The 27476-nt window shown below is 40.0% G+C and overlaps 2 protein-coding genes across 2 annotated transcripts; both read left to right on the top strand.

Moving 5' to 3' along the window:
* Positions 1-8030: 8030 nt before the first annotated feature.
* On the top strand, positions 8031-26697 carry LOC148069309 (NACHT, LRR and PYD domains-containing protein 12-like). Its single transcript, XM_087803271.1, has 13 exons — positions 8031-9187; positions 9249-9422; positions 9563-9736; positions 10409-10582; positions 10801-10974; positions 11055-11228; positions 21454-21627; positions 22215-22388; positions 22465-22638; positions 23182-23228; positions 23600-24144; positions 25597-25666; positions 26657-26697. The coding sequence occupies exons 1-13, from the start codon at positions 8112-8114 to the stop codon at positions 26695-26697; spliced, it is 3171 nt and encodes a 1056-aa protein (XP_087659397.1). The 5' UTR covers positions 8031-8111.
* Positions 14059-21109, top strand: LOC148069310 (protein NLRC3-like). The gene is made up of 8 exons (XM_087803233.1): positions 14059-14074; positions 14506-14719; positions 17812-17925; positions 18002-18065; positions 19344-19551; positions 19681-20006; positions 20109-20974; positions 21034-21109. The coding sequence occupies exons 1-8, from the start codon at positions 14059-14061 to the stop codon at positions 21107-21109; spliced, it is 1884 nt and encodes a 627-aa protein (XP_087659359.1).
* Positions 26698-27476: the final 779 nt, after the last annotated feature.

The following is a 27476-nucleotide window of genomic DNA, read 5'->3' as shown; positions in this document are numbered from 1 at the left end:
CACACAAATCAATCCTGTTTATGACCGGACTACACAATTATTTAACATAACAATTTTCTGTGTTCTATTCCGAACCCTCAAGCTGCCTGAAGCCCAGGCAAAAATGATTTAGTCAAGTCATTTTCAGGTATGCAAAGGTTGAACAAAACATTTATTTAGGACGTTTGGTCATTGTTGTACCTTTTAAACCCTTGTGTCCTCTCAGGGTCAAGGTGACCTGAAGGCCTGAAAACAAATGTGTTTGTGGTATCCCCAGTGGGTCAAGGTGAACGATCTCCCTGGCTTTGAGAAACACATATGCACCGGTAGGGGTCACTCACATTTGTTTTCAGGCCTCCGGGTCACCTTGACCCTTAGATAATACAAGGGTTAAGAGAAGGACCTTCTCTGCTTTCTTTGAGATGAGTGGAAGTAGCAGCTGAAGGTTTATTCTGCAGCTTCACCTTCAAGAAATAAAGATATGTAATACTGATGCTCAAAGATGATGATTGACGGGGCGGGGAGTACCAAGAGAGGAACCTAAAAAATCTTCTTATTTCTCACTTAAATACAGTCACATACACACTCACACATAGAGACGTTTGAAGCTGGTCAGAACCAGCTGTCCTGGTTCGTGGCAAGAATCAGGGTTACTGCTCCAAGTGGCTGTTGACATAATTCCAAGACACTAAACTAAAGTCCACCAGAGGTTTACTTTATATCGCAATCCAAATTAATCTTTATGTGTATCTATGGACTTTGCTCTGATAAGAAAATAATTATTGATGATAGATCTGGTTAGAAATAGAAATAGAAAAGCTTTATTCATCCCCAGAGGGGAAACACACTCTGAACTGGTAAATTGATATAGAACTGGAACTTTACATGTATACCTGGAAAAGGTATCTGTATTACTTATGAGGTGGTATTTTGGAACAGTGAAATTAAAGTCTATCGCAATCGTCATGGACAATAGAAATAAAAATATGTTTGATCCTGATTATTGTGTAGATGCCGTTTTGTCAGTAGAACTATCTTTTAAAATTAGGTGTATTATGTAATTTTCTTTACTAACATTTGAAAAGAGTGAGTAATATAAATGAGTTGAGAAACAAATGCTAAATGTTTTGACCTGGTAGTTTGAGTAACAAGTCACACTGATACATTTATTTGAAATACAATTGGGAGCAGATCAAATTCCAATTTGAACTTTAGGGGAACTCCAGACGTGTTATTATTCTTTAACTGATATTCAAACTCCCAGGGTATTTACAGTATATTTGATCTCAAGACATTGTATTGAACATAACAACTGCACATCAACTAGGCTTTGTATGTATTGTAAAAGTGTGTGTGCGCACACAAAACACACCCACAGAGATCCAGACTTTGATACACTGGCTCAGACTGATCAACACGTAGTACTTCTTTACCAGGGAACGTGACAGAAGATGGAGTCTGACGATCCACCACCAGATTTAAAGAAACCTTGGGATTTAAAGAAACCTTGGGAAGATCCAAAACCACAACAAGGTGAGTTTCCTCAGAATCATGCGGTCGATCTGAGTGCAATCCAGATATCTCGACTTACAGTTTTTGTGTAAGAGACTAGAAGTCTTGTATTTATCAGGACTTGAGATAGGTGCAGTGGAAACAAACCCTTTGGCTTCGCCTGTTAGTAAAATACAATAGCATTTTAAACTGTATAACATTACTGTGGTGCATGTTTAAAGCAAAATATTTTATAACGTAAACGTGTCACAGTGCGTCCTTAAAACAATGTTCATTAATAAACTGGTCTGTGTACCTTCTGTTTATTATATATTCAACTTTAAAACACAATTCGGAAAAACAATTTTCGATTTTCATTTTTGAAAAAATGATTGTAAATCCAATTTAACAACATCATTTAAAAACTCAATACATTCTGGGAAAGACCTCAAATTTCTATATTTCTATTTTAAATGTTGAGATCTTCAGTCTGCACGGATTGATTCATGTAGCAGGAAGTTGGTGGTGAGGTTCCAGGCTGGTAAGAACTGACTCCGGCGAATATATATTCATAATTGTAGGGACTTTACAGCACATCTTATTTATTGAGTCTATGACTTTGTATCCAACAGCATGCAACTGGTAATACTTTATATGAACATCCTTCTTCATATCAGCGAAGCAGCATCACAAAGCAGTGTCATTATTTTCAGAGTCCACTAGATGGAGGTCTCTGCATTATTTCCCTATGTTTTGAAAAGCTGTTCCAATGAAACACCACATCATTTTTAAACTGATAGCGCCACCTACTGTCCACTAAACAACATGACACTGTTTCACGTAGCTTCATCAGACCATCACTAGTGATATTCTTGGGAACAACGACACACAAGCGTCATACAAAGACACTTTGTATTGGATCCGTCAGATATGATTTGCAGTTCTCTGGTGCCATGATCGCAAGTACTTAAACCAGAATGACCTGCCTCTACTATTAATATTATACACGCATAAATAATATCAGAAGTATTATGTCATCAACACATGCAGGTTTATTAAAGTTAATCACTGTTTTTTTAAATGTGTTAACGATGAACAGGTTGACAACTGAGAATGATCCTGGGGACGTACATCTGTATTTTGGTCTTTAATGATGATGACAGATTTCCGTTTCAAAATTAAAAATGGAATTAACAAAAACTACAGACCTAAACTATCCTTAAAGTGGCCAACTCCAGAATGTTATTACAAAATAAACAAATAGCAGACAAAAACGATTGAGCAATATAAGCTGAGGAAAGAAAGCACACAGTAAACAGGAGAACAAGACAAAAAATATAGAGCAATTTTAACCACAACATTTGCATGAGGGACACTTTTCTGTGTTGTCGTTAATGCCTTTTATTTTTGTTAATTTGCCCGAATCTTAAACAGATCGAAACCATTACTATGTATATATGTCAGGTACAAGTATATAAATGTTGTTTACATAGATTACTTTTTATTTACTTCACTTCCGTTCTTCTGATATGTTGTACTTTTTTATTCCTCATTTTTTTTACAAGGCCATTGTATGAAATAATACTCTTTCCATAACAAATCACAACTAATGTAACTGTATTGTATCAGATGTGGACTGTGGATTCAGCGGACAGTCCATGAACACTCAAAGTTTGCCTTTTGGAGTCTCATCAGTAGTCAAAGAACCCAGGTCAGTATCAGTGTAACAACATCTAGATTTGATCTAGTAAAAAACAGAAACTCCAGGAAGTGATAAAGGATTTTTCTGTCTACCAGACTCTCTCAAGGAGGCATGAAAGATTCTGCATTCAGTGGGGGGTCTCTGAGTGGACAGTCCATGAACACTCCGTTAATGTTCAATCCTGGACCCCAGGCTTGGGATGACAGTTTGCCTTTTGGAGTCTCATCAGTAGTCAAAGGACCCAGGTCAGTATCAGTGTAACAACATCTAGATTTGATCTAGTAAAAAACAGAAACTCCAGGAAGTGATAAAGGATTTTTCTGTCTACCAGACTCTCTCAAGGAGGCATGAAAGATTCTGCATTCAGTGGGGGGTCTCTGAGTGGACAGTCCATGAACACTCCTATAATGTTCAATCCTGGACCCCAGGCTTGGGATGACAGTTTGCCTTTTGGAGTCTCATCAGTAGTGAAAGGACCCAGGTCAGTATCAGTGTAACAACATCTAGATTTGATCTAGTAAAAAACAGAAACTCCAGGAAGTGATAAAGGATTTTTCTGTCTACCAGACTCTCTCAAGGAGGCATGAAAGATTCTGCATTCAGTGGGGGGTCTCTGAGTGGACAGTCCATGGACACTCCGTTAATGTTCAATCCTGGACCCCAGGCTTGGGATGACAGTTTGCCTTTTGGAGTCTCATCAGTAGTCAAAGGACCCAGGTCAGTATCAGTGTAACAACATCTAGATTTGATCTAGTAAAAAACAGAAACTCCAGGAAGTGATAAAGGATTTTTCTGTCTACCAGACTCTCTCAAGGAGGCATGAAAGATTCTGCATTCAGTGGGGGGTCTCTGAGTGGACAGTCCATGGACACTCCGTTAATGTTCAATCCTGGACCCCAGGCTTGGGATGACAGTTTGCCTTTTGGAGTCTCATCAGTAGTCAAAGGACCCAGGTCAGTATCAGTGTAACAACATCTAGATTTGATCTAGTAAAAAACAGAAACTCCAGGAAGTGATAAAGGATTTTTCTGTCTACCAGACTCTCTCAAGGAGGCATGAAAGATTCTGCATTCAGTGGGGGGTCTCTGAGTGGACAGTCCATGGACACTCCGTTAATGTTCAATCCTGGACCCCAGGCTTGGGATGCCAGTTTGCCCTTTGGACCCAGGTAATTATCAGTGTCTAGTAACACAACATCTGTGATCTGGTAAAAAAAAAAAAAATCTTCCAGGAGGTGGTGAAGGCATTAGTGTCCATCAGACTCTCTCAAGCGATGCCATAGGTCTGGATTCAGTGGTGTTTCACTGATGAACAGTCCATGAGTTATAATATTATAATAAACATTTATAAATAAATGTTTTGGTTCACACTGCACAAGTACAAGTTGCATTAAATAGGACTCAGATTTAGGTCACTTTTGTAATGTGAGCACATTATTAACAGCCAGGTAGCATTTATTGCAACCTTGACGTCATTCTGACCAGCGCAACACTGTTTTGTAAATGACTAACCAATAAGTTTGATTAGGAATAATAATTGTGCAACAGGCGGCATCAAGGAACAGAATCAAAAGAACATAGATAACGGAAATAAGGTCAGCAGCCTGTGAACAGGTTTAACTCCAGAACGTAGTCGATAATCCAAAGAAAGAAACAAAACAGGAACCAAGGAGGGTCCAGGCTGCAGACAGTCACTGGCACTGAAGACGGGCGAGAGAAAAAAAAAATCCAAACCTAGAATTACCAACAGAAAGCGCTGACAATGTCAGGAAAATAGTCCAGGTAGCACTAAGAAGTATTCCAAATCGATTGAAAGAGCGTGAGGTCGTTACCAGGTCATTTGACGTGATCCGCTGGCGATGCCTTCAGGAAACCCTCGTTCTTTTCGGCTCTGTGATTGCCAGATTGTCCGCAGCTGCTGCAACCCCTCATCTGTCAACGGAAAATAGAAACCATCCCCGGAAAATAACCCTCAAAATAAGACAACAAATTAGAACAGAACTATGTCAACAATCTCATCTTAAATGATCTTTTTTTGATGGCATTTTGAGGGAAATTTCGACACTGCATACAAATATTCATCTATTTGGATGTTGCAGCTATTGGTCCAGACAGAGCGATATTTAAAATATGAATTTATTTCCTCTTCCTCCTTCATGATATCAACCACTCTCAACAGTGCTGGCGTCGCACACTGTCTTTAGAATTAAAGGGCAACTGATTTAAAACTCCAACATGTTTCAAATATTGAAGTCTTCCTCTCCAAGATACAGTAAGTCCCTCATCATGACAATGTTTTGAACTTATTACTTTATAAAGTTCTCCTCCGTCTGAAATCTCAACGAACAAAAGGCTTCTACAGCGGAGTCGATTATGAAGTAATAATGGCTTCACTCCTCCTCCAGCCACAGCAGAGTGGGTGTGGTTATGGTAAACAAGAGTTAATCTCTGAAATATTAGGTGTTTTCAGTGGGCGGGCATAAGTACAGTTTCGTTTGGTTGTCCTCCGCTTATACGGGTTCGGGTCGCAGATAAGCAGAGGCTTCAGTGGGCGGGGCTAATGTACATTTTATAATGTTAGTATTTAAATGAAAAGAGAGTTTTGTACAAACAGACACATACTGATGAGTAAGCGCGACCGCCTCACTGTAAGAAGGTTGCTGGTTTCCTTCCAGGCCGAGCCAACTAGTGACCTTTCTGTGGTTTCATCACACATTCCAAAAAAATACAGGTTGATTGAGAACTTGTATGAGTGTTTTTGAATTTCTGTCTGTCCTTGTACCTCTCGCCCTATAATACTGGGATTGGCTCCAGTCTCCCCATGACCTGGGTAAGGGATCAAGCAGTAGAAAATGAATGAAAGTTAAAACATTAGTTGACATCTAATCCAGACAGTCCTACATTAATGGTTGCTGTGGCCATGGAAACTTTGATAAATATAGTGTAAATATGCACACGTAACAATTTCTGTTTTATTCACAGAGATGCTACCAAAGGATCAGATCTTCAAGGAGACCAGTCTTTAGAGTCCACACTAAAGGCATGTACAGATGTGTATTACTTTATGAATTTGTTTTGCTTGTGATATGTTTACAAATGGGAACGGATTCAACAACAACAAAAAGCAGCTTACTGCAATTGTATAGAAGAGAAAGTAGGTTCTACATCATAGTGCTCTGCCCTTTAACCATAAGTGAAAATTGGTTATCCTCGAGGTACAGCCTCGTAAATACTTTATAAACTAGCCATTTAGCTGGGTTCAGCGCACCCTGTCCCATAAAGGGTATCTGCCAGACTTTTTTCCTCTCAGCCAGAATGCTTCTGACATGGTGGTGAGAGAAAGAAGATCAGGTATGGCAAATACTAAAAATAATGGACAAAGTACAACATGATATGTAATGTATAGATATGCAAGATAGCACTAAATTGCATCTGATTACCCTTTTTTGAAGAACTATAAAGATCTTAAAGAGGGTGAGGGGCCCTGACAAATACTACAGTGTATAGCCTTGTCTCAGTGTCCTAGGAAGACAGGTGGTTATATTATTACTCAGACACTATCAAGTGGAAGCAACTCTGAAAACTGCAGTGTTGGTTTCCGACAGCAGCAAAGGGTAAAATCTCGGACCACACATTCATATCCCTTACAGTATATTCCATATTGTCGTAAGGTTATCAAGGCTGAAAACCAAAACATTAAGATTACCTGTTCTTCACGTGTTTTTGTTTCCAAACTTTTACCTAACTTATAATACAGGCCTGTGACTGACCTGTTGAAAATTGTAATTATTCTCAGGTGTATTGGAACACTTTCCATCGCATACACGCATACTGTGCTGGCCACAGCTTTACGGACACATATATATTACATTTGGAGTATTTCACATAATCAAGACCTTTGGTTCTGTTGCAGCTGGTCTGGGATAAATTAAACTACTTCATGAAGAAGGAGTGAATGAGACTCCATGGAATTCTTAATCTTGATGACCAGCTAAAAAGGGAGGAGGAAGAGGAGGAGTCAATGAGAGGCACCAGAGAACCTTTCCTGAAGATCATTGAGAAAATCCTCCAGAGCATGGACCAGAGGAAGCTGGCCCAACGTCTGTGGGGAAGTAAGATGATTTAAACCAGTTAGGATCAGATAACGTTATTTTCAAGCTGAAAAACCATAATGAGTTGGATGGATGGATGGATGGATGTAGGAGATGACCACAAGTCACCAACACCTAATATATACTTTCCAATTTCTTCTCTCAGAAAGAAATTCTTTAACGAATGATGTCAAGAAGAGTCTACAGATGAGGTGCCGAAAAGTGAATGAGGGGATTGCTCAAGAAGGAGAAAAGACCCGTCTGAATGATATCTACACCGAACTGGTTATCGTTGAGGGAGTCCCAGGCCACATTAATGAGGAGCATGAGGTCCGACAGGTAGAATCAGCAAACCGCAAAAACCCTGTGCATGAAAAAAGAATCAGACGAGAGGATCTCCTAGAGCACTGCCAATTTAAAAGAAACATGCTGACTATGGGTGTGGCCGGCATAGGGAAAACAGTCCTGACACAGAAGGTGACCCTGGACTGGGCTGAAGACAGGGCTTACCAGAACTTTGACTTCATTTTTCCATTCACCTTCAGAGAGCTGAACTTGGTGAAAGAAGAGATGAGTTTGGTGGAACTTGTTCATTATTTCTTTCCTGAAACTAAAAAATTAAAACCCAGCAACTTTGAAGAAGTCAAGGTTCTCTTCATCTTTGACGGTCTGGACGAGAGTAAAGTCTTCCTGAACAAGAGCAACAAGGTCCTGACAAAAGTGACACAACCTGCCACAGTAGAGGTTCTGTTGACAAACCTTGTGAGAGGGAATGTGCTTCCCAATGCTCACCTCTGGATAACCACACGACCTGCAGGAGCCAATAGTATCCCTTCTGAATGTGTGGACATGGTGACAGAGGTCAGGGGGTTCACTGACACCGAGAAAAAGGAGTACTTCAAGATAAGATTCAGAAACAATGAGCAGAACACCAAAGACATTATAGCTAAACTTGAAACCACACCAAGCCTGTACATCATGTGCCACATCCCAATTTTCTGCTGGATCACTGCCACCGTTATGGAGGATGTTTTGAAGAACGAAGAGAAAGAAGAGCTTCCCAAGACCCTGACTCTTATGTACATCCACTTTGTGGTGGTGCAACTCAAAAGAAAGAATATAAGGACAGGAGGATCAGGGACAGACTCAACCTGGTCTAATGAAAACAAGAACATTATCAAGGCTTTGGGAAAACTTGCTTTTCAGCATCTCCTGGAAAAAAAAATAATCTTCTATGAGTCAGACCTGAAAAAGTCTGAGATCGAAGTGAAAGATGCACGTAAATACTCAGGAGTGTTGACACAGATCTTCAGAGAGGAGAAAACACTATACAAGGACACCATATTCTGTTTCGTCCATTTGAGTCTTCAGGAGTTCTTGGCTGCTCTTTATGTTCACAGGAAATTTTGTAAATATGGAGTCAAACTTCTGCAAAAAGAACAACCAGCAATAGCCTCTGGACTGCATCTTAAACATGAGGAGTTCTACCAAAGTGCCCTGAATGAAGCTATGGAGAGTGAAGATGGACACCTGGACTTGTTCTTGCGATTTCTTATGGGTCTCTCAGTAAACTCAAACCAGCGTCTCCTGGGAGGTTTACCTGTGGACACAGGAAGTTCATGGACCAACCTGGACACTTCTGGGCTTGTCAAAAAGCAAATAGAAACATCTAAGTCTCATGACAGAATAATGAACCTGTGTCACTGTTTGAAGGAACTGCAGGACAAATCTCTAGAAGAGGAGGTCCAAAAGATGCTGGCATCAGGACATTTCTCTAAAGAGCCACTGTCTTCCCATCACTGGTCTACTCTGACCTTCTTATTACTGACCTCACAATTAGAGACGTTTGACATAAACAAATATGGTGCTTCTGAGGAGACTTTTCTGAAGCTGCTGCCTGTCATCAAAGCTTCACGCAAAGTTCTGTAGGTGATCAAAGTTTTCCTGGAATACACAAACATGACTGATCTGTTTTTTTCTCCTCAGACTGAGAGGTTGTGGTCTCTCAATGAACAGTTGTGAAGTTGTTTCTAAGATGTTCAGCTCGCCATCCTCTAATCTGATAGAAGTGGACCTGAGTCACAACACCCTGAAGGACTCTGCGGTGAGCCTACTGTGTGAAGGCCTGAAGGATCCTGCCTGTCACATAGAGACCTTTAGGCAAGTACTTGCAGTACAGGGATTCAACCCTTATAAATGCAGTTTCACCGACAACATTTATTTACAAGATCATAACATAGAAAACAGAAAACCTTTCCTTCATGACTCAAACATGACTGACATGTGTTTATTCTCATCAGGCTGAAAGGCTGTGGTCTCTCAACGAACAGTTGTGAAGTCATCTCTACAATATTCAGATCATCATTCTCGAAACTGATAGAAGTGGACCTGAGTAGCAACGACCTGAAAGATTCTGGGGTAAAGCTGCTGTGTGAAGGCCTGAAGGATCCTAACTGTCGCATAGAGACCTTCAGGCAAGTACCTACAGTACAGAGAGGAAGAGGAAACAGAGATTGACCAACCAATAATGGGAAATATTGAAAAAGATACAAGTAAAGCTTGTTTAGATGATCTTATGCCCAATGATAAACAGAATGTGTAGGGTTTTGTTTTGTTTTTTGTGTGTGTCGATGATCTCTCAATGAACTACAGTAAAATTCATCTCCTCCACATAGACTGTTACAAACATAAATTGAGATGGCTATGATTCATTGTTTCCATTCTCTAAGATGGTAAAACGAAATGAAAGAGAAGGAAGACTTGAAAATCTGAAGCTATTAACTGATCAACAATTAGGATACGAGAGAAATATCAACCTTAATAGCATAAGAGACACTGTATTATTGTTGACGACATGTCTTTCATCAATGTCTTTATGTCATTGAGCAGCAGAAGTCAGATCAGTAAAGAGAAGAAACACAACAGAAGATCAATAGCCCATTGACATAATCTTAAACATTAGAGCTCTACCAAGGTGCCTTAAATGAAGCTGTGGAGAGTGCAGTTGCACACCTTTACTTTTTCCTGTGATTTTGTTCTGGCTCTTTCAGTATAGCCAAACCAGAATCACCTTATAGGGCTATCTGTAGGTGATCAGACAAGTTTTCCCGGATGACTCAAAAATGACTTTCGCTTATTCTCATCAGACTGAAAGGCTGTGGTCTCTCAATGAACAGTTGTGAAGTCATCTCTACGACATTCAGCTCTTCATCATCTAATCTGATAGAAGTGGAGCTGAGTAACAATGACCTGAAGGATGATGGGGTGATGCTTCTGTGTGAAGGCCTGAAGGATCCTGCCTGTCAAATACAGACCTTTAGGTAAGTGCCTATAGTACAGAGACTTATAAACACAACAGAAAAAGAAAAAGAATCACAGTGACTTGGTCTGAAGAAGATCAAAGAAAAATGTGCAAGTAGAGTGTAAGTTAATTTGTTTAGAAGTAGACACAGGTGTGCATTGCAGTGATAAGGTCATGACAAAATTATGGTTTGACCCATTAACCACAGCAGTGTTTTACCACACTTATCTCTTGAAGGTTGAGACTCTGTGGGCTGTCGATGGTTAGTTGTGGACACTTCTCTTCAGTCCTCTGCTCTCCTTTTTCCCGCCTGAGGAACCTGGACCTGAGTGCCAACAACCTGATGGACACAGGGCTGAAGCTTCTGTCTGATGGACCTGAGAATTCACAAAGTCAGCTGGAAACTCTTCGGTCAGAACCTTCGACTGTTGATCCTCTGGATCATTTGCTTCATTCGGGGATAAGTTTACTCACTAGTGTTCTCTTAACAGTCTCTCGGGCTGTTTGATCACTGAAGTTGGCTGTGGCTATTTGGAATCTGCACTTAAATCCAACCTGTGCCATCTGAGAGAGCTCGACGTGAGTTCGAATAATTTAGTAGGACATGGACTGGACCTCCTTAATGCTGCACTGAAGAGTCCAGACCTGAGGCTGGAAACTCTCACGTAAGAAGTTTGAAGCATTTCACACATAGGTCTTCAGTGGCGCTTGTTTGAATGAATCCACCTCTCAACAACTACTGTAAGGTTATTTATAAGGCACATAGATCTGACTGTAGTGTTATAGGTCAATAAGACGTTTAGAGCATTATGAAATGAGCACAACATCAGTGCATCACTGAAAATATCATTCCGACCCTCGAATCTGTGTGGTTTCCATGGCAACAATACACTCTTCCTGCATCGAAAGTTAGTACAGACAATGCGAAAAACAAAACACGGAGGAACAACCACAGCCAGCATTCAATCAGCAGCTACGTCACATTGAGAGTCACGATTATATCAATGATGTACACACAATTATGCAGCAAGGTCAACTAGCCTTAAGCGTTAGCAGCCTCTTTGACTCCCAGTAATTGAGAACCATGTGGAGTCAATCATTCCTCCAGAATTACATATTGACGATTTTAAAGAAACCATTATGAAGATTATGCGATGTCCAGCTTTTCTTGAAAAGTCCTTGAAAATGACTTTGATAGGAAAACGAGTTACTTGCGCTGCAATAAGGAACCCTCTGTCCTGCAGCGGATGCTTTCCAATCTCTGTCCAGAGAAAACACAACACACAAAATGAGCGGAATAAAAATTACAAAAATTAAACACCAAGAACAGAACTATGACAACAATGCACAAACCTACAGTATTGCCAACACGCTAAGGTCCTGTTGTAAGCTCATTTGGCATGAGGTTACAGTTCAACTTCTCAATGACTGATAATACGCATTTTTCTAAACAATGGTGTGTAATTTTTTTATTTCTCCTCCAGGACAAAATACAGTGAGGAATGGGGATCTACTCAGCAATTGAGGCACTGTGAGTATGGTTTGACAAAATTCGAAAACCACATCGGTGCTTGTATTTTCCCACTGATGTGCATCTTTTCCTATTGGCTCTTTCTCCAGATAAAATCTGTAATATAATATAATAATGTTAAACTGGTGTTTTTCATAATCAGCTCAAGTTGTGGATCAGTACACAGAACTACTAATTTGTCTCACACTGGGACACAATTAAAAAAAAATAAATGCTGTTTCTGTGTCATCATTTAATTCAAGCCTATGTATTATTGACTGATTGAAAATAACAAGTTTGTTGTATAATTAATTATTGGTAACTTCCATGTTCCTTGTCCAAAACAGCCTTCCATCAGAAAACTCCAAAACAAGACACTGCACACCAGCACCTCCAACGGACCAACAACGACAGGACGGTGGATCTTATGACGGAGGATCAGAACCATCCATACACACCAGACAGGTTAATTTCTCTCACTCAGCTAATGAACAGTCTAGCTGGTCAACACTGCTGGGAGGTGGATGTTCAAGGAGATGTTCTTATAGCAGTGACTTACGGACACAAGAGAGAGCAACAGTGGAACTTTTGTTTTGACAGAACAGTTGGTCGAGCAGTTTGAGATGTTTGGATGGTGTCAGCTATGAGATCTGTCATAATGACAATAACAATGTGTTGCATCCTCGTCTGTTTGTGATAGAGTTGGTGTGTATGTGGATTGAACTCTTTGTTATCTGGATGAATATTCTCTATAATGAGTAATTAAGTTAAATCAATGGTATAATCCTTCTTAATTAATTTTCTTAGTTAAAGGTATTCATAAGATATTGGAGACAATTCTTAAGTTGATGGGCACCCAGTGCGGTAAGGTTAAAATGAGGTTCCATGCCTTTAAGTCACCTTTAATTTTAAATCCAGTCAAACACCTACACTATTACCATCAAGCTACACATGTAATCACAACCCCTTCCTGCCTACAGAAGTAATTTAAAATTTAAGATTTTTGGAAGTCCTGTTGTGAGCTCATTTGGCATGGCAACATAACAGAAAACAAAACAAGTCCCTGCAATGTTCTGTAATCAACTTCTCAATGACTTATTATAGGAATGTTTGACTCTGAAAAATAGTGTGTAATTGTGTTTATTTCTTCTCCAGGACAATATACAGTGAGGAATGGGGATCTACTCAGCAATTGAGGCACTGTGAGTATGGTTTGACAAAACTCGAAAACCACATCAGTGCTTGTATTTTCCCACTGATGTGCATCTTTTCCTATTGGCTCTTTCTCCAGATAAAATCTGTAACATAATATAATAATGTTAAACTGGTGTTTTTCATAATCAGCTCAAGCTGTGGATCAGTACACAGAACTATTCTTTAGAATTTGTCTCACACTGGGACACAATTTAAAAAAAAAAAAATGCTGTTTCTGTGTCATCATTTAATTCAAGCCTATGTATTATTGACTGATTGAAAATAACAAAGGTTTGTTGTATAATTAATTATTGGTAACTTCCATGTTCCTTGTCCAAAACAGCCTTCCATCAGAAAACTCCAAAACAAGACACTGCACACCAGCACCTCCAAAGGACCAACAACAACAGGACGGTGGATCTTATGACGGAGGATCAGAACCATCCATACACACCAGACAGGTTCATTTCTCTCACTCAGCTAATGAACAGTCTAGATGGTCAACATTGCTGGGAGGTGGATGTTCAACTTTTGTTTTGACAGAACAGTTGGTCAAGCAGTTTGAGATGTTTGGATGGTGTCAGCTATGAGATCTGTCATAATGACAATAACAATGTGTTGCATCCTCGTCTGTTTGTGATAGAGTTGGTGTGTATGTGGATTGAACTCTTTGTTATCTGGATGAATATTCTCTATAATGAGTAATTAAGTTAAATCAATGGTATAATCCTTCTTAATTAATTTTCTTAGTTAAAGGTATTCATAAGATATTGGAGACAATACTTAAGTTGATGGGCACCCAGTGCGGTAAGGTTAAAATGAGGTTCCATGCCTTTAAGTCACCTTTAATTTTAAATCCAGTCAAACACCAACAGTATTATTATCAAGCTACACATGTAATCACAACCCCTTCCTGCCTACAGAAGTAATTTAAAATTTAAGTTTTTGGAAGTCCTGTTGTGAGCTCATTTGGCATGGCAACATAATAGAAAACAAAACAAGTATTTGCAATGTTCTGTAATCAACTTCTCAATGACTTAATAACCTTTATTTTACTTACTTTACTAGGTTCCCACTGATGTGCATCTTTTCCTATCCGCTCTTTCTCCTGATAAAATGTGTAATACAAATATTAAACCGGCGATTCAAGCCGATGTTGTATTGACTGATTGAAAATATTAATGTTTTTTGTTGTATAACTAAATATTGATAACTTACATGTTCCTTGTCCACCACAGACTTCTGCCAGATCACTCTGAACCCAGACACTGCACACCAGCGCCTCCAACTGACCAACAACAACAAGACGGTGGCTCTTATGATGGAGGATCAGAACCATCCGTTCAGTCCAGACAGGTTCATTTCACTCACTCAGTTGATGTGTGAGAACTCTCTGGCTGGTCAACACTACTGGGAGGTGGATCTTCAAGGAGATGTTCTGATCGCAGTGACGTACAGACAACACAGAGCAACAGAGGAACTTGAGTTTGGACAGAACAGTTGCTCGTGGAGTCTGAGGTGTTTGGATGGTTTTAGCTACGAGATCTCTCACAATAAGCTGAAACAATCGATTACGTCTGTTTGTGACAGAGTGGGTGTGTATGTGGATTGGAGTTCAGGAACATTGTCCTTCTACAGAGTGACCAATGACACCCTGAGCCACATCCACACCTTCAACACCACCTTCTCACAACCCCTTTATCCTGCATTTGGACTCCTCGGTTCTGGTTCTTCAGTAACTCTTTGTGATCTGGATGAATCTTATCTATAATAAATGATTGAGTTCAATAATTTGTACATATATAGATATATATACACGGTATAAATATATCCTTGTATCAATCGCCTCATTTAAAGCATTTAATTGTATTTTTTATATTTTTCATACAACTTTTAACTTCTGTCAATAAGGTTATGTAATACTATGTTTGTTGATATGATACTCAATCTGTGAGTAAAGTTTGCAGCACATTAGGTCAACAAAAGTTGTATTTGGTCAACAATTTAATGCCCACAAATTTTCCAATTTGACTGTCTCTTTTGAGTAAAAGATTCACTAACTTTCTACTTTCCTTTCAACCATGTGTGTCAAATGATCTTTAAATGTTTCTTCCATGGGTTCCTATTGAGGTCATTTAAATCTGACTATATGTCATTATTTTATAAATCTCTAACTAAAAAAGGTATTCGACTATATCCATGAAAATCCCAACATGGACTAAAGTGAGCTCAGTAAGTTGGAGATTGCATTGAAATGTTAAACCAGTTTTTTGTTGTTTTTGTTGTCAAGCAAGATACTGTTGTGAACCTAAAGCACTGTTTAAATTGTATGTTGTGATGAACTGATACAAACTTTAATAAACAAATAAACCATCCAAACACGGTTTTTCATGTCAAGTGGAAATAATGACACAGACCATGTTAGGCATGATCACCTGATCACCAAACCCAACCTGTTAGAGTTTCTCTTTCATACATTGAATCACCAATGTCGCTCACCATGGGCCTGTTAAAATAAAATTCATAATAACATCTTATTTTGTTTGGTTTTGTGTTTCCCTTTCTTGTTGCCCCATTCGTAATTGTTGAAGCATCAATATTAGAAGAAAGTCATTTATCATCCTTAATAATAATAATATTTCAGAAGCGTGAACCAAACTGATGGTAAAGCTAGCAGTTGCCAGAAAGTTGGTTACTCCTAGGCCACATGGTGTTTAATGCACTGGAAAAATCAAGGAACAGGATCCTCACTGAGTTCTTCTCATATAGAGGATGGCATCCTCCACGCCAACCACTGCCCTAGATGTTCAATTCGATTTCATTTAAATTCTCTTATCATAACAAAGTTATCTCAAGACACTTTACAGTTGAAGTAAGACTATAGTGGAGAAAGAAAAAACAGATCCCAGAAATTCAACAGATGTGTTATTCTCCAGATTTCCTTAGTGTCCAAGAATCGCTGAGCAAAGTTCTGAAATATTGTTAAACTTTATGAAGTTGCTGTTGTTAAACAGGTGTCATAAATTTACATCTGATAGCACTAAATGGACTTTGCCCTGATAAGATAAGTCTAATTCCCATAACTTGATATGAAACAATCTCAATGATATACAATTATAAAAAGCAAACGGAAGCAAAAACATTACACCTTGTTTTAACATGAATAACAAGCTGTTTGGAAACTTGGAAAATGTATAACAATAAAACTACATTTTCAATCACTTCCAGTTTATTGAGATTTGATCTCAGGGCAATGAACTCAATAATCGCTGCTTCAGTTTTTTCATGTATCCATTATGACTGTAGGGAAGAGGTGTGTCCATGGGTTGCGTATCACAGTGACTGTGTGTGGATCAGAGTGAGTGGTATCTTTATTGTGGACGGACCAGACTGGTCCAAAATGGAAAAATCACAGCCAAATATTACGGAACTTCTCCAGTTTTGGAAGGATCGAGCAACGCAACAAGGTGAGCTTTGTCTGTTTCTAACCCCGACTCTCACCAAAAGTTGTCACAGTGTTATTTTGGAAAATAGAACTAATGCAAATCCCTACAAAAATGTCCACTATATGTGCTGCTATAATTCCTTTATTCATTATTTAATTCTACAATCCTATTCTAGTTGTTTTATAGAAAGCTGTTTTATCCAATTAAATATGATTAAAAAACTCCATGGGCAAAACTTATGGCATGTAAAGCAGCCCATTTCCTTTTTTTTTACTACTAGAGAGCATGTCAAATAAGATAGACCTTTACAAACAATGCTTCCATGACAATGTAGTGTCAATAATATAATAATTGTGCTTTTAAAGTGTAGATTAATAATGTAGATTATTGTGCTGTTTTACATGACTGTACTGCAATACAAGAGCAAAGGGGTTAAAGGTAGGAATGTCCTACACCTTTAACACAGTGATAACACTATGTATCACACATGTCATAACACATAAGTCTAAGGTACCAGATTGCTCTGTTTTACAACAAAAAAAAAGCCAAAGCCAAAATCTTGGCTTTCTCCTTGGTTGGCCTTTGAAAGAGCATAAGTGTATAATATTTTAAAGTTTTGTGCTCAGAACCCTCAACCAGGTAAACCTTTTAACTATTAGATCGTACAGTTGGGTCACATGTGGACCAACTAATTGTTTTGTTGTGTTGCTTGAAGGTGGAACAAAAAAGCTTCCTGAGTCTGTGCATAGTGGTAGTCACGAGAGACATGAGAGGTAAGTTTTGTTTCTCTCGTCAAAATTTGGATAATATGGTTTCATACTGACACTTGTGTTTCTAAGAAAAAAACAGCAACTACCGGACACTCTTAGACAAAGACCAGGACCACAGTGCACACAGAGCCGTGTTTCTTTGAAGAGGGAACAGCCATTGAAGCCTAGAACATCTGGAGTCTTCAGTGGGTCGGATGAAAGTGGGTCTCTAGTCCCCTCAAAAATCTTAGAGAACAGTACAAAGTGAGTGTCACTACAACGACATCTAATGCTTATCTGGTTAGAAAACAAGTTCTTGGAAGTCATAGAAGTTGTTCTTGTCATTCAGAATCTCCCAGGAAAAAAAAGAAGAATCAGGACTTGGAGATCTTTCTCTGAAGAGTGACCAGGTCATCAATCCGCATGCTAGACTCAAGACCGGATACCAGGCTTCAGATGAGATGTGAGTTCAACTGTGAATATAGTATATCTTATGCAAAAACAGTCATGACTGAGCTTTGTGAATTTCTCTCTCGCAGAGATGCTCAAGTAGGACCAGGTCTTCACAAGGACCAACAACCTCAGTCTAACTTCACCCTTGAGGTCCGTAGAGATGTGTGTCTCAATTTAGTTTTGTGAAACTCAGCCAGGTTAGCGCTGAACTGGGACAGAACCCTCTGAATGCTAGCAGTATAATTAAGAAGAGGGAAGTAGTGCAACAAAGTATGCAGCAGCTTTTTTCTCACAACATGGTGAAACATTACAATCCCAGCAGGGATCAACCTGTTGTGTGGGTAAGTAAGGACTATGGTGATGGCTATGGGTGTGGTTGAAATTTGGTTTGAGTTAATTGGGAGAAATTGCAATCTACAAGGACCTCCTGTGGCAAGCCTGGATTAAGATGTATAAGTAGTAACAGCTTAGATCAACTGATGTCATCTCGTCATGTTACTGGCCAAAGGCATGTCATAAGCTAATTCAGCTAAGGGAAATGTGTACTCATTAAGAGTCTGATCTTTATAACCAGAGAAAACCTTCTCGAAATGTCCTTATCGACTATCAGCTTAATTTAATGTATTGCCAAAAGACTGAAGTCACAGTCTGTCCTGGGTATTCAGGCCACACATGTGTCATAGAAATACAGGAAGTTAGAAACTGGAAAGAATTGTGATAGTTTCAGCTTTCTCAAAGGCTATGTTCAATTTTGCCTGAACACGCAGCAACGTCAGCTGACCAAGGTATATTAAATATGTTTAAAAGATCAGTAGTCATGAAGGTACAAAACCAGGTTATTTTACTTGAAAGTAAATGTATCAGTTGTGCTACCAGGGTTGATCATTTGATATGGAAAAACAGAATAACAGTGTTTTTGTTTTGCATACTAGCATTGACAAGAAAACTGATGTGCTTCTGATATGGGGGCTGATGGATATTGAAATTGATGACTCATCTTTCTAGTTCAAGGACAGTATGATGGCTTGGTGTTAGCAGTGATCATTTTATAGTTAGTAGAACGATTGATCTGTGAAATGGTGTAAATCCAGCTGTTGGTTTTGTGTGGGAAGCAAGTGCAAGGACTTATCCCCCTGTGCTTTAGGTTAGATGACCATCTTAATCTTGATAAGAAAATTCATCATGGTCCTGATGATCAAGATACATGGTTTGGTGTTGTAGTGAATAACTTTTATTTGGATGTACTGTATGGTAAAAACCTTCAACTGTAGACTCTACATGACTCCAGATGGAATAAGAACTAAAACACATATAGTTCACAAAAGTGTCTCTCCTCAAGTTTGTAAGATTGTTAGAGGACAGAGCATCGTGATATACGATTACTATAACATCTTCCTCAAAAGATTGAGTTCTGTGGTTCTGTTGTAGATACTCAGGAGCAAACTCTTCAGCTATTTGGAGAAGGAGTGGCTGAGACTTCAGAGAATTCTGAAGCCTCTTGGCTGGCAAAGTCCACAGGATGAGGAGGAGGATGAAGAGGAGGCAATGAAGGGCAGCAGAGAAGCGTTCCTGAAGATCATTGAGAAACTCCTGCTGAGCATGAATCAGGACACACTGGCAGAGAGTATCTGGAAAAGTAAGAATATTTTAATCATCAATTTGGATCAGTTAATGAAACTCTTCTGCACTGAAACATCCAGTAATGACCTCCTGCAGCTTCTAGAGTCCACTAACTGATGAAATCTCCCTTATTTTCTTCTATCAGAAAGACATTCTGCGACCACTGATGTTCAGAGGAGCCTACAGAGGAAGTTCCGCTACGTGATCGATAAAGAACAAAAAACAACCCATCCGTTTGACATTTACTCAGAACTCCTTATGACTGAGCGAAGCACAGACCAAATTAATGAGGATCATGAGGTCCGACAGGTTGAGGTAGCAGCTGGAAAACTTACTGGACAAGAAAAAAGCATTCATGACCTCTTAAAGAATCAAAGAAGCCTACTGACTTTGGGCGTGGCCGGCATTGGGAAAACGGTCCTGACACAGAAGGTGACCCTGGACTGGGCCGAAGACAAGGCCCATCAGAACTTCGACTTCATATTTCTTTTTACCTTTAGAGAGCTGAACTTGCTGAAACAGAAAGAGTTGAGTTTGTTGCAACTTATCCATCACTACTTTCCTGAGACAAAGAAAATAAAAGCAACCAGCCTAGAAGAATTCAAGATTCTGTTCATCTTTGACGGTCTGGACGAGAGTCTACTCCCCATGAACTTCAACAACACTCAGGTCCTGATGAAAGTGACAGAGCCCGCATCATTAGATGTCCTGTTGACCAACCTCATCAGGCATAAACTGCTTCCCAAAGCTCGTCTTTGGATAACCACTCGTCCTGTGGCAGCTAACCAAATACCTTGTGTGAACATGGTGACAGAGATTAGGGGGTTCAATGACATCCAGATGAAGGACTACTTGAGAAAGCTATCCAGAGATGAGAAGCAGACAAGCACAATCATCTCTCACATCAAGGCTTCACCAAGACTGAACATGCTGTGTCACATCCCAATCGTATGCTCGATCACAGCCACAGTTCTGGAGGACATGGTGAAGGGAAAGGAGACAGGACAGCTGCCCAAGACCCTGACTGAGATGTTCATCCACTACCTGGTTGGTGATAGAGGAGCTAGGAAAGATCCCCACTGGACACATGTTAACAAGAAGATGATTAAATCTTTGGGAAAACTGGCTTTTCACCAGCGGCAGAAAAAAAAGTTCTACGACATCTATGAATCCGACCTGACCGAGTGTGGCATCAAAGTCACAGAAGCTGAACAATACTCAAGAGTGTTCAGCAATATCTTCAAAAAGGGGGCAAGGTATTCCCAGGACACAGTATTCTGTTTCGTCCATCTGAGTCTTCGAGATTTCTTGGCTGCGCTCTATGTTCACATGAAATTTAGTAAATATGGAGTGAATCTCATGCAAGAAGGAAAACCAGCCGCAGCCTATGGATATATCCTTAAACATGAGGAGTTCTACCAAAGTGCCTTAAATGAACCGTGGATGAGTCAGAATAGACATCCGGACATGTTCCTGCAATCTATTCTGGGTCTCTCAGTAAAATCAAACCAGTGTCTCCTAAAAGGTTTGTCTGTGGACACAGGAAGTTCATGGACCAGCCAGAAGGGTGCTGATCTTGTCAAGGAGAAAATTAAAACGGCTGCATCTCTTGAAAGAATGATCAACCTGTTTTACTGTTTGAATGAACTGCAGGAAAACTCTCTAGTTGAGGAGGTCCAACAGATGCTGGGATCAGGAAATTTCTCCACAATAACACTGACTTCCTCTCACTGGTCTGCTCTGACCTTCATGTTACTGACCTCAGAAGAAACACAATTTGACCTTTATAAATATGGCGCTTCTGAAAAGGCTTTTTTGAAGCTGCTGCCTGTCATCCAAGCCTCAAATAAAGTTCTGTAGGTGATCAAACTATTTTTCCTAGAAGACACAAACATGGCTGACATTTTATTCTCTTCAGGTTGAGATGCTGTGGTCTGTCAACAAACAGCTGTCAAGCCCTGTCATTGGTGTTCAGAACCCCTCCCTCTAATCTGACTGAACTAGACCTGAGTAACAATGACCTGAAGGATTGTGGAGTGAAACTGTTGGGTGAAGGACTGAAGAGTCCAGGCTGTGACCTAAAGACCCTCAGGTAAAAACTTCATCTAACTATGCACATAACCAAACATGGGTCAACATGGATGCACACTGAAAGTGATAGTTCACCCAAATCTGAAATCTTACCCTCATGTCAACCCACCCAGTGAACAAACTTCCTCCTAAAAGACACTTAAAACATCTATATACCTACCTACTTCTCATCTATAATGTCCATCTTATATTAATGCCTTGAAGAGAATAATTGTTTGGTAAAAAATAAATAAGTCTATGAATAATAGCGATACAAACAGGAAATACTCTGTGTTGAAATTGTGAGGCTTGTAATGTAGAGAGTTGACTGTATGCACTCTGGACGCATTCGTGATATTTACCCTGAGTTACTTCGTAGTACTTCCGGTTTTATTCTTTACATTTCTGCCACAAAAAAGAGTAATTTGACCGTAAGCCTCTTTTGGCGTAAAAGATAACTGCAGGTCTGGGAAAACAGCAAGAAGGGATGCAAATCTTGGTTGCATAACAAGCCCCCCATACTTCTTGCAGTACTGCCTTTGTCAGGGAAACAACTCAGTAATTGCACACAAACCTCTGTGTGGATCATGATTTCCGTTTCTGTTCCAGACTTGGACTCTGTGGGCTGTCAAAAGAAAGTTGCGCACACTTGTCTTCAGTCCTCAGCTCTCCGTCCTCCCATCTGAAGAACCTGGACCTGAGTGACAATGACCTGAAAGACGCAGGGGTGAAGATTCTCTCTGCTGGACTCAAGAGTCTACACTGTCACCTGGAGACTCTCAGGTTGGAATCTTTGACTCTTGGTGGTTTATCCGGATCTTCACTTCAGTTCAAGGAATCACTATTTTTATTTTTCAAGTCTGTCAGGGTGCCTAGTCACTGAGCTGGGATGTGCTTCTCTGGCGTCTTCTCTGGCATCGAACCCATTCCATCTGAGAGAGCTAGACCTGAGCTGGAACCATCCAGAAGGATCAGGACTAGATCTGTTGTCTCAAGGTCTGGAGAATCCAGACTGGAAGCTGAACACTCTTAGGTAAGAAGAACTAATAACCAAAATCTAGTATGTTGAAGGTGACGTCTTATCTTGTGGTAGATAGGCATTGATAATACATGAACAATTGATTATATTAGCAAACACTAGCCAGCTCCAGATGTTGAAATTGGTTCCTGTTAAGAGTACTAGCAGTATGTATAAAAATAGCTAAAAAAAAACTACTTGTTTTTGGCGCCTCATTTTTATGAATCATCTGCCTTGCCTCTTCCACCATTTTGGAATTTTCCGATATTTCAACACATCTTGCACATTTATTTGGTTGGGATGGCAAGCAGCACAAAGACCGCATGAAATTATAATTAACAGATTCACTGGTAAAACAGTGTCATGAAGAAATCAGGCCAAGTCGTAACGAAATGTCGCACAGTCTGGTTTTGGTTTCATTCTTGGGACTATTGCAAAGGTGTAGCCCTGGTGCAAATACCTGGATGAACTATTTATACAGCACAAAACAAGGGCTTACTTTTTTGTAATAAACCATTTCTAGGCCAGAAATAATTCATTCTCCGTTTATTCCACTAGGACGATGCAGGGTGACGAGCAGAGACTGACCCCAGGCCTACGGAAATGCAAGTATAATCCGAGTTTCCTTTGGGAAAAAATACCTTTATTTTTCTAACATACTGTAAGCCCCCTTTACACATGGCCTTAATATATGTATTGCATGTTTATACATTGTGTACGCTCTCAGTGTCTTTCAGCATAACATTGAGTTGACCTTTTGTGTCTCAGGATCAAACAGAAAGAATGGTCTGGATTTTAAAAGGTAGATGTACCGTTGATGCCACTTCAGGGAGATTGTTGTGTAGTCAGGTTCAGTCAACACAGATTTCAGCCATTTGATTTAAGTTATTTATATTTGTATTTATTACTCACAACCCCCATAAAATGTAGTTACTTAACCACTTGATCTAAAATAAGTTTTCATTGTCCACCACAGACTTCTGTCAGTTCACTCTCAATCCAGTCACCGCACACCAGCGCCTCCGACTGACCAACAATAACAAGACGGTGGATCTTATGACGGAGGATCAGAACCATCCGTTCAGTCCAGACCGGTTCAAGTCGCTCACTCAGCTGATGTGTGAGAAGAGTCTGGCTGGTCAACACTACTGGGAGGTGGATCTTCAAGGAGATGTTCTGATTGCAATGACTTACAGACAACACAGAGCAACAGAGGAACTTGAGTTTGGACAGAACAGTTGGTCGTGGAGTCTGAGGTGTTTGGATGGTGTCAGCTATGAGATCCGTCATAAAGAGATGAAACAATTGATAGCGTTTCGCTCGGTTTGTGACAGAGTGGGTGTGTATCTGGATTGGAGTTCAGGAATGTTGTCCTTCTACAGAGTGACCAATGGCACCCTGATCCACATCCACACCATCTATACCACCTTCTCTCAACCCATTTACCCTGCATTTGGACTCAAGCACCATCCAGGTTCTGGTTCTTCTATGACTCTTTCTGGTCTGGATGAATATTCTCTGGTATGAATATTGGATTTTTTTTGTTTTCCTCCTAAAGCATCTTGCCAAGGTAGGCAAGATGTTTGACTGTATGCAGCCATCATGAGTTCAGAAGAAAGAGATATTTTTTTGTATTTATTTGTATTATACATAACCTGTTCCTCTTTAAATGTAACTTGCTTTCTTTTGTCTATTACTAATAATGTTCAAAATGTTTCAAAGTAATATTGAAAATATATTTTTGATAGCATGTTTTCTTTATAAAATGAATAAAATATAAAGATTATTTAAAAGAGCCATGTCTTTTTTGGCACTTTTTCTTCCTATCTTTTCACAGTTTGACAATCATAATATTGCTCTTTTTCTTCTTGTTGTATTGCAAATATTGCACAATTCCCTCTCTTTGTGTGCTTTTCTTCTCTGCAATATTGGTTTAACATTTCTTCATGATATACTACAACAACATACATCATTTCTGAGAAATTGTGACAAACCATTTCGTCAGACATCCATCGATGTCTCCTTTACAAAGCAATGATGTATTAGACGGAGCAACGGAATTCTGTTCTCAAGAGCGTTCTCTGTGCACATTCATCACCAGCCCGCTGAAAGATGTCAAGCTTGATTGATAAATTTTCATAAAAAAGAGGGTCCAAAAGAGGCACGTACGTCGGTAATCGAGGGAGTCCTGAAAGGCACATATCTGATGATTAGAATAAAAAGGACAAGCGGCGCAACAGCGTGGGGGCAGATCGAGCCGCAGATACTACGGCGTTATTGATGCGCTGCCATAAAGCAGCAGGACGCCTGTTAATTCACACTTTAGAGCCCATCTCTGTCTCACAAGGACTATAGATCACAGCCACATTTATAGACAATTAACAACGATAGCGGAGCGCACAAAGTGTCCCGAATACTGAGCTGGTTGCCATTTTATGTGTGAAGGTGCAGACAGCTCAGCTCATCGGGGCTGATGGACTTCCTTCTCAAGTCATGTTTAAAAAAATTACTTTAAGTTTGGATGTCAACGATAATTTGTGATGCTGGGTTTTGACCAAAATTTCCAGTTTTAAAAAAGTTCTGGACTCCCAGGTATCCCAGATGTTTGATTGAATCATCACAAAAATATCTTGCAAAGTAGGTGCCCGTAAAGTCTTTTAGTTTTTTCTGAGAAGTTTTAAAGATTACATTTTGTTGTTGTCATTCCTGTCCAGGAACCGGCACCAACTGGACCCGAGCTTCAGTGCGCTGTGAATAATTATTGCTGACTAGAGGAAAAAAAGACAGTTCCACTCTAAACCTCAAGTACTCTAGCCTGGGTGCCATCCTATTTCTTCCGGGACTCCTACTCTCGCTACCCTAAAAAAAACAGTCTGGGATCGCTTGACCAGCTTCCGTTTGGAATTCGAAAATTCGTCCCAACTCTGGACCAAACGCGCTGATTGGTCCCTGCTATCTCCGCCCCATCGTCAGGGCTTCACGTCATCATCAACATGGCCGACACAGAAGCAGACGCAAGAGACGGGCGAGAACGTCTTTCCAGGTAAGAAAAGCTTTCAGTGCCTCATGTTGCTGAGTTACTAAGAAGTGTTACTATGATGAGTTTGCGATGATCTGGCGGGAACCAGCTCGTAAACAACATTACTTCCTACAATAAATGCCTGTACTGGAGTACATGTGTGAATTTTGGGCAGATTTCTAAGCCCAACACAACAACACGGTCGCGTGAATAATAAGGCGATCTGATTGGATCGCGGTATGGAAGGGTCATCCAATTGGACGTCCACCTCTAATTGACAATTAATGTGGTTCAAATGTTTACTTTATCCTCCCACAGAGAGTTTTTTTTACACAGTAATGAGTTGAATCCAAACTTTTTTTGCACAAGACAAGAATCGTCAAATCCATCACTCTCAAACTTTTTAAAGCACAATAGGACACACAAGGACATTTCAATGCTGAGTAGTTTCAAGACTCCGCTGTGCTCCTCCTGAGAGCCGAGGCAAACAGCAACATTTCAAGCATCGTTCTCGCTCCACTACTTCCTGACAGAACGTTTTTCGAGGACATGGATATCGGATGCTATGAGGCAAAAATGCTCTCGTTTACTTACTGAAGCGTCGGATTATCCTGAGACGTATATTATTCCATTTGCTGTTAGAGGACATCACTCATCAGCAAATAAATATGGAACTAAAGTTGGACAACTTTTACATTATGACCACCTTGGTGAACGCACAGCCTGAGCCGTGGTACATCTGCAGTAATGAGTAACGCTAATAGGCAAAGCTCTCAAAGTCCATCTCCATTCAACGTTCCCATTAAGCAGATCGGGAAATTTCTAGCCGCGCAAAAAAAAAGAATGATCCATATTTGTTCGTTGACACAGCGACATCTGTGTATGGCTGTGTTAGACGCAGATGACATTTGTGAGCAGGCGGTAGCCGAAGACCAGCGCGTGTCGTTCCAATGATGTTTGACTGCAAATAGGTGTGTGCCTGTGCTTGTTCGTGATTGGGTCCTGTGGTTCCAGGCTCCTCCCAACACCGGTCCACCTGCCTGCCTGCACAGTGATTGGTGGGTTCCGGTCAATCGTCACCTGCACCAATCCTGGATCACCTTACCTGTCACACACCTGTTAAAAAAGAGTTGCTAATGGTGATCTGGTTCGCTGATTTTCGGTGTGAGCAGCTGACCCCCTTGGTATCCTTGCTCGCTACTTGGATTATTCCGTCTGTCTGTGAGTTAACTGTAGTTCTTTCATTTGTATTTTCTAAAACGTAAACTTGTTTGTTGCAAGATTGCCAACAGTTTGCGTGGCCTGCGGGCCCTTTATTAGCATTTTCAACTTCATCAGAAAGTTGCGAAACTACCATGTGTCACACTTTGAGTGTGACCGCCACACAATTTGACCCAGTCTCACACCACACTTGGCATTTCTCACGCCTATAATTTCCCATACTTACTCTGATTTTTTTGTTTCTATGATAATAAACGTTGGCCCTTGGTGTGTAAATATAATCAATCAGGGAAGGCAACAAACATAAAGACGTGAATAAGTCACTGTCAAGAATGACAGGTTTATGATGCTATAAATCAATATTGATCCCAAGTTGATATCCATTACTGCCTCAGATCTCTCCTAGATGATGTGGACTAGTATCCCACAACATATAGTAAGTAAGTAATATGTATAGAGTGCCTTTCTAGACCAGGGTCACAAAGTGCTTAAACAATAAAAATTAAAAAAAATTGGCAAAAAATTAAAATAAAATATAAACTCAAAAGATCAAGATAGCACAGGATTCCCTGAAAATCAGGGAAAAGCCTGCACGAATAAAAAAGTACAACAT

Source organism: Callionymus lyra, chromosome 11 (assembly GCF_982586985.1).
Source record: "Callionymus lyra chromosome 11, fCalLyr1.hap1.1, whole genome shotgun sequence".
Lineage (NCBI taxonomy): Eukaryota > Metazoa > Chordata > Actinopteri > Syngnathiformes > Callionymidae > Callionymus > Callionymus lyra.
Note: the sequence above shows the minus strand (reverse complement) of the source record. Positions and strands in the feature narration are given on the sequence as shown.

Excerpts from the sequence above, each read along its gene's own strand:
- LOC148069310 (XM_087803233.1), top strand. Across the intron at positions 14,720-17,811 it reads GATGTTCTGATCGCAGTGAC|AATCTCCCAGGAAAAAAAAG; the intron begins GTACAGACAACA and ends CTTGTCATTCAG. Across the intron at positions 19,552-19,680 it reads GGCAGAGAGTATCTGGAAAA|AAAGACATTCTGCGACCACT; the intron begins GTAAGAATATTT and ends TTCTTCTATCAG.
- LOC148069309 (XM_087803271.1), top strand. The coding sequence starts at position 8,112 with ATGGTGACAGAGGTCAGGGGGTTCACTGACACCGAGAAAAAGGAGTAC. Across the intron at positions 22,389-22,464 it reads TGTCACCTGGAGACTCTCAG|TCTGTCAGGGTGCCTAGTCA; the intron begins GTTGGAATCTTT and ends TTATTTTTCAAG. Across the intron at positions 22,639-23,181 it reads TGGAAGCTGAACACTCTTAG|GACGATGCAGGGTGACGAGC; the intron begins GTAAGAAGAACT and ends TTATTCCACTAG.